Source organism: Colius striatus, chromosome 1 (genome assembly GCF_028858725.1).
Source record: "Colius striatus isolate bColStr4 chromosome 1, bColStr4.1.hap1, whole genome shotgun sequence".
In the NCBI taxonomy this organism is placed as follows: Eukaryota; Metazoa; Chordata; class Aves; order Coliiformes; family Coliidae; genus Colius; species Colius striatus.
Window position 1 is genome coordinate 29,906,900 of NC_084759.1, and position 13,030 is coordinate 29,919,929.

General features: G+C 40.0%; 1 protein-coding gene across 1 annotated transcript; it reads right to left on the reverse strand.

The window, feature by feature from the left end:
- Window positions 1-1,023: 1,023 nt before the first annotated feature.
- On the reverse strand, window positions 1,024-12,828 carry SLC25A30 (solute carrier family 25 member 30). The gene is made up of 10 exons (XM_062020477.1): window positions 12,757-12,828; window positions 9,670-9,748; window positions 8,134-8,281; window positions 7,419-7,513; window positions 7,052-7,137; window positions 5,698-5,793; window positions 4,698-4,822; window positions 4,038-4,176; window positions 3,232-3,312; window positions 1,024-2,440 (listed from the first exon to the last, which is right to left on the reverse strand). Exons 2-10 carry the CDS (start codon window positions 9,731-9,733, stop codon window positions 2,399-2,401), a joined length of 876 nt encoding a protein of 291 aa, XP_061876461.1. The 5' UTR covers window positions 9,734-9,748; window positions 12,757-12,828; the 3' UTR covers window positions 1,024-2,398.
- Window positions 12,829-13,030: the final 202 nt, after the last annotated feature.

Here is a 13,030-nt window from a genome sequence, read left to right on the forward strand (position 1 = left end):
GTTTTTCACGCATGAAAGTGTATGCCCATGCAAGCCAAGAACAATTTCCTTAAGAGAACACTGACAGCATACACATCCTTACATCCCCACCCAGCTTCCTCATTATGTAAATGATCTTCATTTCTCTGCAGCATCACCCCCTCAACCAGAGCTGCTTTTCACACCATGCCTCAGAGCCTGATGCAGAATTCATCCTCGACTTTTGAAATCCCTGCATTACCTTTGGTTGGCTGCTCATTTTCATAACTTTAAATCTTTTATTCATTGCACATCTAAGTAAATCCTAACTGAGGCATGGCTGAATTACTGAATAGCATGTCCTATGAATGGCACGTGCTGCAAAGCCACCTTCAGCTGGGATCTCCAGCTCCCCTTTTCACTGTTTTGATGCCCTCTGTGCACAGCAGTTGATGTCAGAGTCCACCTTGTCCATCTATTCCTCTCCAGCTGCCCCACAGAGTAACTAGTGCACCATGCACTTCCACCCTGTTACTCCAAACAGGCAGGTTCCTCATCCCCTCAGGGCTGCACTTGTCAGACACCAACTCCAGAAATCCACTCTGGTTACAGCATAACAAACATCCTGCCCTGCTACAGTAGACTAAACTGATCCATCTGCTCCAGAGCAAGCCGTTTTTGTTAAGACTGGGAAAGGGATGGTTAATATGCATTATTTGGGCAATAATAAGCTTGGGAACATAAGCTTTCAACTACAGCAACCTAAGTCTGCCTTGGCTAAATAACCACTAGGCTCACCGAGCTCCATGGCAGCAATGGCTTTCCTTGGTTCATCACCTCCAAGTATTTAAACACACACATTCCCCCTGCCATTTGAAGTTTATAAACTGTAAGCAGTTCAGAGTCATTACATAATGATTTAAAAACCTTTTAATAAGCTGAAAAATGTAAAACAAACCTTTCATTTACAGAGTGTAGAAAAATAGTTACAAATCTTTCCATTAAAGCATAGAAACAGCTGTAAGGAAAAAACACCACACAAACGTACCCACATACATAGGAAAACATTGTGCTGTAGGAAAGAAAGTGCCTTGTGCGTTTAAAAATCCAGCTGTGAATTCAAAAGTGGCGATTTTAAGTGATTATGATGATTTGGAAATTGCCATTTAAATGGAATGCATGATCAAGCATAAATATTTGATTAACACAGTGGCACAAAAATTGCAGAGCTATGCATCCTGCTTTGCTACCCTCTGTGAACACTGAAGGATCACCATACGACTTGCCTCTCACACATTTCCTGCCCTGGATTTCCACAGCAGCTTTTCATAAGAACCTTAACATAACTGTTTAGTTAATGCCCCTGGAGTTTTGATACACACTAAAAACAAAAGGCAATGCTTTAAGGAAGCGTGTGTAATTTCTACATGAAGTGCTTGCTTGGACGTTGCAGGCACCTAGGACTGTTTGCTGTATGAAGTGCTCAGTTGTTCTGGGTTTGGCATGTCTTTGAAGAGGGAAAGGCATATTTAGGGCAGACTTACCTTTGAAGGGGGTTGGTTCTTTCACATCAGCACCTGCACAACATAGCCTGGACTGTTCCATGTAAAACCTGTGCATTTCACATGCCCTGAAACAGCCAGTAACCACTACAAGGAGTTCTTCCCAGCAACAGAAGAAGCAAAGAAAGCTTCTCTGCAAGAGAGGCAGATGAGCATGGACTCATTTGAACTTCATTCAATTTACATATGAATATGTTGAGGAATCACTTATGCTGAAAAACTAAGAATGATACACTTGGGAGCGGTGTGGGGAGGAAAGCCTTTCCTCAAGCTATGCAGAACTGACAACTGTAGTGACCGCGTTTTCAAATGAAGCTGGATAATTCCCAGCAAGCCATGCCAACATCTAAGGACTTGAAACACAAGAAAGCTCTAAAACCAGAAGCAGATTTTGCATTGCAGCAGGTGCTTTGCTGAACTGAAAGCCTGCAAAGATGTCTTGTGACACTTCCAGTTAATTAGAAAACAAACTATAACAGTCAAATCATATACACTTCTGAAAACCAGAAAAGCCCACCTCCTTGGTACTGCCAAGGAAAGATTGTTCTTTATAAACACTGTGCATCTGAGTCTTAACAGCAGGACACTGCATCACACATTTTCACAGTCAAGAAGACTTCAACAGTTGACAGACACTATTCCACCTTGTTCCACTATTCCACCAGCGCATATCCTCTACATCAGGCCAGCAATCCACTGCTACAGGAGCCAGTTTGCCTCAAAGTCACTTGCAGGTTGTATTCGTTCGCAACAGTCTCGTGACAAGCTCTTCTTTTGGCCAGCATCTCAGACATCAATGAGCAAATACTCAGGATAACTTGCAAGTTGCCCTAAACTCAAGCTGTACACAAACAGAATTCAGTCTACCGTTTGGCATATCACAAGTCCAATTTCTTCAGCTGCTCATATGTCAGAAAGAACTGGAACAGCTGATTAAGGAAAACTGCTTGTTCATCCAGTGCAAAACAGTGACTTCACTACTAAAGGACAGCAGTGTGAAACTTTGCTTTTCCATTAGTTCCCACCTGTGCAATAGCGCTGGTTGACTTTTTTTTGTTGTTGCTAGGCAGAACAATAAATCTTGTTTCAGGGCACTCCTGTACAGCAAAAGCTTTAAGGCTGGGGATGCCAACTGCTTTCCTATCCCTCTTTCTCAGGATCCTAAACACAGGACTGAGGAGGCAGGAGAGTACTACAAAAGCCTTTAGAGACTATTCACTGAGCTTTGATAAGCTAAAATAGGTTTGTTCACAGTAAAAAAAAAAAAGCCCAACACACACTACTACCAACCCACTTGCCAGGGTTCCAATTAGCTGGTTCTTGAAACACAAACTAGGTTGTGTGAGACTAAATTACAGAAAAAGATTTCATTGCTAAGAAACACCAGTTCCCCCAGTTCTAGAAAGAGTCCCCATTCCTATCTCATCTAGTAAATTTTATTTAAAACTAGGCTCCAAACCAAGGAAAAGGACAGGCATGAAATTAGAGGAACAGGAAAACGTTTTGCAAGGTCACATTCTAATATTCACTCTGTGTGAATCACAAACGCCATCAGCAGTTTACTGAGAAAAATGGTGAAGTACATCACGTTCCATTCATAAAACAGTCCTTGTGCTGACACTGTGCGTTCCACAGAGTGCTCTGTGGAACTGTTAATACTTGCTGTTGTACAGCTAGCTATGTAGTTTTGCACACCTTTGAAAAAGGATACAATGATATTCCAAGGACCGAGTCTTAACCAGTTTGGCCAAAATCCTTTATAGAGAGCAAAAAACCCTTCGTTCTTCCACATCTGGGAAAAAAAAACAGAAAAAAAGAAATCAAAACCACATCAAGAACACACTTGTGTAATTCTTTATTAGTAAGAAATCTAAGCAGTATCCCAGCTAACAAGAGTCTGTACCACTGCAGGGGATTGCTCAGCCCTGCAACCTTGATTTAAACCTATTGTATGATGGGACAAGGAAACTTTTCACTAGATCAAGCCAAGATTAGTAACACCTGCTCAGCATTACATGGCAGGTAAAGATGTAATCCATGCCATTCAGCATCCAACCCAGATTCATCCAAATTGCATTCCTGTAACTGATCTTTCCAAAAAACTTGCAGAGCTGATGGAAACCTGCAGTTCATGTCAGCCACAGCCTTGACATTTTTCGGTTTGCTTTACAGGCTCAACAGAAATTGCACTGGCAGGGTGACTTGGACTGTTAAGTCATCCATGTGGACACTAATAGCTTCCTATTGACTCTTCTCCACATAAAAGGCCATCGTTGCTCCCACCTCAAAGCCAATTTAGGGCCAATATAATCAAAATCAGAGACTGACATTGCCCTTGACTGTACTAAGCTTTCCGTTAGACAGTAAGCAACAGAGAAAAACCATCTACCACAGATGTTGTTCGTTAAGAACTGACTTGGATTAATTTCTAGGGAAGCATACAACAACTTCAAGTTCTACACCAAAATCATTGCTTGATGGCACCAGTTTCTACTGCTATCAATGTGACCTACTTACTTGTAAGATGCAATCCAAAGTACCCTTGTAGCTTGAATGTCCTCCATGTTGTTGGCTTCTCTGATTCATCATGCGTGTTCTCACAACATCAATTGGGTTAGATGCAAGGGCTCCAGCTAACCCACAAGTAAAACTTGAGCTAAGAAGAGAAAGCTCTAATGAAATTTGACCTACTGCATTTAAAGATATGCAAGAATTTCCCCCTCCCCAGAAAACATGTAGTCATGAGTGCTTAATGCTTTTAGTCAAAAGTTACATGAGCTAATAGATGTGAAAATGTATCTTTTATTTACTATAAAGCATCACTTTGAAGATTTGATATATAGCCCTTACATACAGTTTCTGTGTACTGGGAGATATTTGTGCTTCTGGAAAGAGCAAATATTTGACTGGAACTTTCCTCTAATATCAATTTGCAAAGCTGAATGATTCAGACCACTCACAAAATCAAATTCCATATTTAAAAGAGCCAAATCTAAATCCCAAATAACATTAGCTTCTATGCTGTGTGCTACCATTTGAGATGCTGCTGCATCAGAAAGTATAAACACAGAGGGATATTTCCATCTAGACCCACGATAGAAAATTCAAAAGATTCATCCCCCATACAGAGAACTAACCAATGATGAGCTATGTAAACAGTTCATTAGACAAACTTACAGGAAGTGAGTATATACTGTATCTCCCATAAATCCAGACATGATTATGTGCTTCTTGGTAATGTCATACACTGGTAGTTCCACACCAACAACAACAGCAGCTCTCTGGGCTGTCAATGATACTCCCTGTCAAAAGAAAGGATGTAGCTGAAATTTAAAATTAACTTTTGTGCACCATCAGAAAAGCCTGGCTTTTCTAATACAGAGCAACACACCATGTACATGTTGAGAACATTGCATTAAGTAGACATAGTTGAATTCACAAGTCTCAGATGTATGTGCACTAAAAGTGCAAATTAATAAATCACTTCTCCACACTGAGTGGCAATTTCAGTTCCATTATGCTACTCCATCTCTGCTGAACATCCAAATTCTGACATCAACAGCCAGCTAAGACTCAACAATCAGGTAGTACCGTCTCTACCCTTGTTGCTAACTGAAAAACTCACAAAGTAATCAAGATGAACAGAAAAATGGAGATCAAGAAACACCTGAGAGAAAAGCACACTAGCAGAAAAGCATCTCTCTTTTCCAGCTGTTAGAGAACAATTCTCCCTTCTTCAGTTCTACAGTCACTGCATGTAATTGGCAGAAAAGAAAACCTACATGGCTAAATACAAGAATTTATGAGCAAGAGGGGATGCTCAGTTTTTTACTTTACTTCCAAAAGTTCTTTAGGATATGTTTTAAAAAGAGCAAAGCATACAGACTGAGAAGTGTCTTACCAAGGGTTGTAACTTGTCCTAGAGATGGTCACCCTAATTTAATCCTCTATTTGTCTCCCCTATTTTTTCTCAAGAGTAGCTGATTCTTGAACACAGGCTAGCAGTAACCCTTTATCAAAATGCACTGAGATACCAGCAGAGAAGGAGCCACAACAAGCTACATACCTAGTAGCTACTGACTTCTTGTTTTGGATAAAAATACAGTAGGAGTACATGAAATTTAACTGAGCTACAAAGTGTACCTAAAGGGTAGGATATAGTTAAAAAAAAACTTGCCTTCCATAATCCTTTAGTGCCTTCCTTTTGGTAGATATGTATGAAGTTGCCCATCATTCCTCCTTGAATCACACTACCTTGGGCTTGCATTCTGATCTGAGATTCATTTCAAGAGAACATTAGAAAATAAACACTTCAAACATACAACCAATAAGAGTTAAATACAGTTCTATTAATCTTTTCAGTTTCAATCTTTTAAGTAGTAAAGTCAACTGTGCTTTGAATTGAAGTTAACATCTGACATTATCATAACCATGATGCAATCTTTTGAAGTGTCTTAACTATCCAAATGCAGCTGCAAGAATGTGGTGTAGTTCTGGACTGTATTAAGTCAGTTCTATTTCTGGACTTGTGCACTACTCCATTTAGATTAGACTGACAGGTGGGTTCTGCAGGATATCCTTTACAGCGTTCTCATAGGAACATGTTAAAATGAAAGGTTAAAAAGATTAAGGTTTCAGCTAGTGAGAACCACGGTCTTCAATCCCATGGATTTCTAAAAATGTCCCTAGAGACCTGCCATGGCAACTACCAAACAGAAGCCTGGTGACAAGCAACTCGGTACATGGACATATTTTTGGGAAATTATTGAAGCCACACTTGAAATAGAAGCTTATGTTTGAAAAGCCTCTAACATAACCACAGAAGCCCTATGAAGGATTAAGTTCCTAGTAGTTTCAGAAAAACAGAGATTTCCTGAATTTTTCACTAGAGGAAGTCATGTAAGTCACATGTTACAGTTTTGCAAGTTAAATGTTGTCAATTCTTTTCAAGTAACAGGAAAAAGAAGTTATTGACTATAATTAAGCTAATAGCTTCTTAAAGAGATGATCTTTCACCAATTCATTTTAAATGGCTGATGTTGGAACACTATTTTCCTGGGACACTGGATTGCAAAGCCATTCTATGGAGTTAAAAAATCACATGGTACAAGTAGCACTTACTGAAACTCTTGCCTCTGAATTGATCTGCATTCATTTTGAGCTCTAGAAACAGTCTGGTTAGAAACAGTCTGGTTATAACTGGTACTAAGAAGTATAGATTAAATATACCATGTGGCTTCCACATAAACACCATAACATGAAAGTTAAAGAGAATCACCTTAAATAACCATCTCCCTACCCTCAGAAAAAAGTTACATGGATCCTACCAGCCACCAGATTCCAGGTGCATACTTCCAAGTAATTAGTATTTGGAAGAAAGTTCTAAGAATTCAGGACATTACTGACTTTTAAAAGTTAAGAGATGAGAATAAACAAGGTTACAAAACAACAAATCCTATATTCATCATAGATTCTGCATTTCCTCAAGGAGAAGACTAAAACTAAGGACAAACTCTACAGAATACAATTACCTTTAAGACATCTGTAGGGTTGGCAATACATGATGAGATTACTCCCGAAAGAACACCACATAGAACATTTATCATCAGGGTTTCATCTATTCCATAAACAAAGAAAAAATAGTTTAGCTTCAGATTTACAAAGCTTAAGATGCATCAGAGCAGGATGATGCCACCCCTCCTTTAAACCAGAGAGCATGAATTATAGAAGCCATAAACTGCTCTGACAAGTTTTCCTTGCTGACTAATGACTAATTAGTACAAGGAATGTCTTCTCAGTAGACTTGTTCAAGTCACTACAGTAAGATACTAAATGGAAATAACCAGCTTTGAGCAAAATAGTCTTCAATTAAATTGGGGAAAAAAAATACCCACTCACCTTCTGGATGCTCAACAAACATTCTTTTTAAGCTCTGGTAAGTGCCTATTTTTATAGTTCCATATGAAGCTTGTCGTAGCATTGCAGGTGCAATCCTGTAAAAGAGGCAGTGATTATAGCTATGCTCAAAAAAAAGAAGTCCCAAAAGACTGATTAGCAAAATACTTTTTAGGGCAGGAGAGACTGAACATAAAGAAAAAAAAAAAGGTTTATTCATTAAATCAATCACTTAAACTCATTACAGACAAAATAAGGTTTTGTGGGTTTGTTGTTTTGGGTTTGAAAGAACATGCAAAGACATGAATGACCTGTGGAAGGGTTACTATTAGACCATGTCTCAACTTGTGATCTACAAAATAACAGGCAAGCTTGCATGAAAGGTAATCTGCAGGTTCCATCTTTCCCCCACCATCTTGCCTGTTTTAAAGAAAAGTATGCCAGTATATATACAAAGGTTAATCCCATTTTTTCTCTTGAGAGCTGGAACAGCTCTAGCAGAATTCTATAGAATAACTTTATGCTTAGCTTTTTTTTTCCCCCCAAGCTTTATTTTAAACAGTGAAGCGCTAATGCAGAGTGCGAAGACTGAAACAATCTAAGTATAGTCTTTCAACTTACAGATTAACTGAGGTTAACCTTGTACATCTGAAAGCTATGGGCTTATACTTATCAGTATGTTGTTTATAAACCATTACTGCAATTCAGTTGATTTTACCCAGAGTATAAAGCTTTCAATCCTTCTTCTCTGCATATCCTGACCAGCGCGTGTGTCATTCCACGGTAGCGGATTTCTTTGTATTTGGCATCATTAGCTTGACCCTGAACTTGCAGACGTGTTTTGGTCAGATCAATGGGGAAAGTACCTTAAAGAAAAATCAGAAAAAAAAAAATGAGTACTTATCTAAAGACAACAGAGAATATGTGTCCTGCTCTCAGCTGGGACAGGGTTAATTTTCTTCCTAAAAGCTGATACACTGATGTGGTTTGGGTTTGTGTTGTAAAGAATGTTGATAACAGGAATGTTTTGGCTATCGCCATAGCATCAGGGCCTTTTCTGCTTCTCACCCTGCCCAACCAGTGAGGAGGCTGGGGGTGCACAAGAAACTGGGAGGGAGCATGGCCAGGACAGCAGGCCCCAGTATTCTATACCATAGGACATCATGCCCAGGAGCTGGCAGGGAGGGGCAGATCACTGCTGGTGAGCAATCGCTCTGGGCTTCACTTAGAGGTTTTTCTCTTTTTTTTTTTTCCCTTGGTTTTACTGCTATCTTTTTTGTTATATTCTTTTTCATCACAATTTTATTATTGTTGTTGATATTATATTTTATTTTTGTTAGTAAACTATTCTTATCTCAACCCACAAGCTTTACTATTTTCCTCACTCTCCTCCCCATCTCACTGAGGGGAGCAGGTAGTGAGCAAGCAGTTGCATGATCATTGGTTGCTGTCTAAGGTTAAACCATAACAACAAGGTATAAGAAACAGCAGCCTCTACTTTATTAAATTATATTAAAACACTCACAGGGGAAAAGAAGTGTCTGTTACAAAGAATTTCTTTTAAAGAAGTGGTTCATTTTACATCACCTAAAAGCTCTCAGGCCATTGGGACATCTTTTTTCTATTGTGTCTAATAACAGGACAAGGCGTAATGGGATGAAGCTGGAACACAAAAAGTTCCGTTTAAATACAAGAAAAAAACTATTTCACTGTGAAGGAGCCCTGGCACGGGCTGCCCAGGGAGGGTGTGGAGTCTCCTTCCTTGGAGGTCTTCAAGATCCGCCTGGACACATTCCTATGCAACCTGATCTAGGTTGACCTACTTCTGCAGGGGGGTTGGACTAGATGATCTCTAAAGGTCCCTTCCAACCCTACCATTCTATGATCCTATGATAGCTACTCACAGTTAAGTGAAAAACTTTACAAGTTAAGCTCTTGTCTATTTCAGCAAAACAAAAGCTGTATATACTTATGACCACAGTGCAGGAACAGATCAACAAATACCAAGCAACAGAATCAAAAAACAGAGTTTGTTTAACACTCAAGGCTTACATGGGACATGAGTTTACAGACACAAGTGTTCTGACATTGTAACCAAATTCTGAGCAACTCTTCAGTCAGATGTAAAGAAAAAACCTCCTGTGCTGTAGACCACCATATACTACTTTGTCACTGATAGCACAGAACCAAGTTTATTTTCAAAGGGACTATCTGAGTAAAGGAAATCATGTCAGCAGTTAAAAGAAAGGCTTACCACATTCTGCAGTGATTGATGCTACACCTCCATAAATAAAGGTCTTCCAGTTGAGTACCGACATTATTGATTTTTCTTTCTGTGAAATGAGATAGTGATTTAATGTTTCTATAAGTACATCTGTTACATAAATATATACACTAACATTTATTAAAGCTTTGTTTCATGTCCATTTAAGATGAACCTTTCAAGTATACTAAAAAACATTTAATACCTTTGACAATCAGCAGTCAGTAACACTGCACAAAGGCACCTGGGTTAAAACTAATGTCTTTACTGTGCATTTGGTCCACTGCCACCCTCGCCATCAAAAGGTTAAGGTAGTTTGTCACCCAGGCATGATTTTTAGCAGCACCATAATGAACAGCCTCCAATGATTTTTAGCAACCTGGAACAGTTTGTCAACATCTTGCAATCAAATGGAACTTTTAAGGCAGTTATTACCTATCTTCTGTCCCTTTTTTTTCCTTTTTTTTTTTTGCATAAAGCCTTTTACAGTAAAAAAAAAAAACAAGGCTGCTCCAACTCAGAAGTCAATTAAGTACATTTGACAATGGGGCCACAAATCCTAATTAGCTGCAGCATATGCTTCACAAAATGCTACAGTAATCTAATTCACTTAGAAAAAAAGAACTGCAAAACCAGACCAATTCCAGCCCACAGAAGATTGCCCTTCCCAAACTGAGTTGGTCTCTCCATAGCTTCTTTTCCCTTCCTCAAAATGTAAATACTTACCATTCCTTATTTAAAAAAAAAAACCCAAAAATCTCATAAACATGGAATTCTATGCTTGTCTTCTTGCCAGTTAATTTTCTGGAATAACTGTACTTAAAACTATTTCCCTTGAAACTTACATTCCCTATTACTTTGTTTACCCACCTGTCCTGCCCAGATGGAAAATATCACAAGTGCACCCTTACTTAGCACTGCCTTTTGGAAAGATGAACCTTCTTTGGTCACTTCCCTTTCACTTCCTCCAAAAAGGCCAACAATCCAGTATCCAAATGAAGTTAACAGAAGTTGCAGACACTGAGCATGCCTGAGTTACTGCAGCCCTAGTTTTACTTTTTTCATCTTTACTTCACAAGAAGCTTTCTGAGTCTGCAGTCTTTTGACACACAATACAATAAAAAACCCCACAGGGGCTAAAAGCACTCAATTTCAAATACTCAACAACCAAGCTCACAGAAATTCATCTTACTCTTTAGGCCACTGGAGAGAAAAAGGGAAGGCAAGTAAGTGTAGCCCCTATATTGCCAAAGATGGCAGTGCAAAAATCAGAAGCCATGGGCATAGAGTATGCCAGCTTTGCAACAGGGAAGCAGTGGTGCTACACAGGTATGACACTGTGCCAGAGGCTGGCCACTTCCAGCTCCAAGTTCCTCATATTCCTTTCTTCACATGGTTAACTGCAGGTTATTTATTTAATGAAGACAAAGCCAAGATCAGCTTCCCCACTGTCAGCCACACACACGATTTTTTACTTTTGAGGAATTTATCAAAATTGAAAGTAAAATTAGCTTTTTTTTTTCACCTCAATACATTTAAACAATTTTTCATCTATCACAAATAACACTGAAAAAAACCCCCTAAAAATACATCTGTACTTGAGTGTGTTTTGCATTTCGCTCTGCCTAGGCAACCAAGCCTACTCAGTTTTCCTGTGTAATTCTGGGGCGTTGAAGTACTCTAACACAGCCAAGTGAAGTTTTCAATTTGTACACAGACTTACTAGCATTAGCTGTAGCTTTGATATATGTATAGGACACCCTAATGCAGAAAATTTATAGTACACTTTCTTTGATGTATCCCAAGGTGAGGGCCTTACATAGAACTGGCAAGGTTTATGCCTCTGAAAGGTTTACCAGTCTGCTGTAATGCTATTTAGGCCAAACCAACCATTCAAGTCTTTCCACTTCTTTCTACCTCACATCCCATCTTCTGTGTTTTCGTACTCACAGGAAGAAATTAAAGCACAGGAGCAGAGCTTATCTCAGAAAAAAAAATCCAAGAGACCAGCAAGCAACTTTGCCCTTTCACCTTAGTTTTCTCATTTTCCAAATTCTTGTTTTGCTTCTGAATCAGAAATTCTTCCCTACATAGATAAAAATAGTAAGGATTTCCTTAGAAGAATTCCCTTGGCAATTCAATCAGCAAACTAATTAAAAACAGGGTCCCATCCTTGTCATAGAATAAAATTAAGTCTCCAGTTTTATTAGAAATAAATTATCCTTACTGAATATATACTGTTGTTCCCTGAACATCAGTAAGATAATAGAGGTGGTACTAGACCTAAAGGACACTGGATTAGATTAATACAGTGATTCATCCACACACTGCAAAACTCAGAAACAACTTTGATTGCTTGTAATTGACAATGTCTAAAGCTCAGGTTCCATAAAACCAAAGTATTTAGCTATTCTTCAGTGTGAGAGTGTAAGGCACTGCAACAGGTTGTCCAAAGAGCCTGCAGATGCCCCATCCCTGGAAGTGTTCAAGGCCAGGCTGGATGGGGCTTGGAGCAACCTGGTCTAGTACAAGGTGTCCCTGCCCATGGCAGGGGGATTGGAGCTTGATGGTCTTTTAGGTCCTTCCCAACTCAAGCTGTTCTATAATTTCTCTGTTAAGAGATCAGACTTTAAAAGACACATATCAAATTAATTCTTAGTTAACAATATTCCTAGTACACTAGGCACAGAGTATACTCCAGCTTACAGAACATTTAGCTACTTAAAAGGGGTTTGATCCTAGATGTTTCAGAAAGCTTATGCTCAATGAGTTAGTATTCCAAAAAGTTATTATGTAATATAAGTATATGTAAGAGTTGACTTAACCAAGTAATTCTTTCTAATTGCCTTGAGGTGAAGAGCATCAGGAGGAGGAAACAAGGAAGCGATAAAAAGCGGCATGATCCCGTTCAGGGGCAGAGGGCTCTGGAAGGCGCCGAGCAAACCACCGACCTACATCAGATACAAACAGGGCTCGGTGAAGCCCATAGAAATACTTGTACCCGAGAGATACACAACACGCCACCCCACCCCCCCACCTCCACGGAGCTGCCAGCAGCTAGTACCCCCCTCTACTCACCACCGAGGAGCTGCCTCACCCACGCGTCCCGCCGCGGCCGCCGCTACCGCTGTAACACCAGCGGCCCCCTGCGCGCCGTTTATATGGCCCCGCCCGCTCCGCTCAGCCGTGAGGGGCGGCCGCGGGGGAAGGCGGGGCCCGCCGCGCTGCCCCGTTAGGGCGGGCTCGCCTGAGGGGCTTTCTGACCCGGGATGTACGTACAGGGCCCGTGACCTTGCTGCTGGGGTGGGGTTTGGTTGGAGGGAGCTGGCTTGTGAGAAACTGGGGGGAAAAA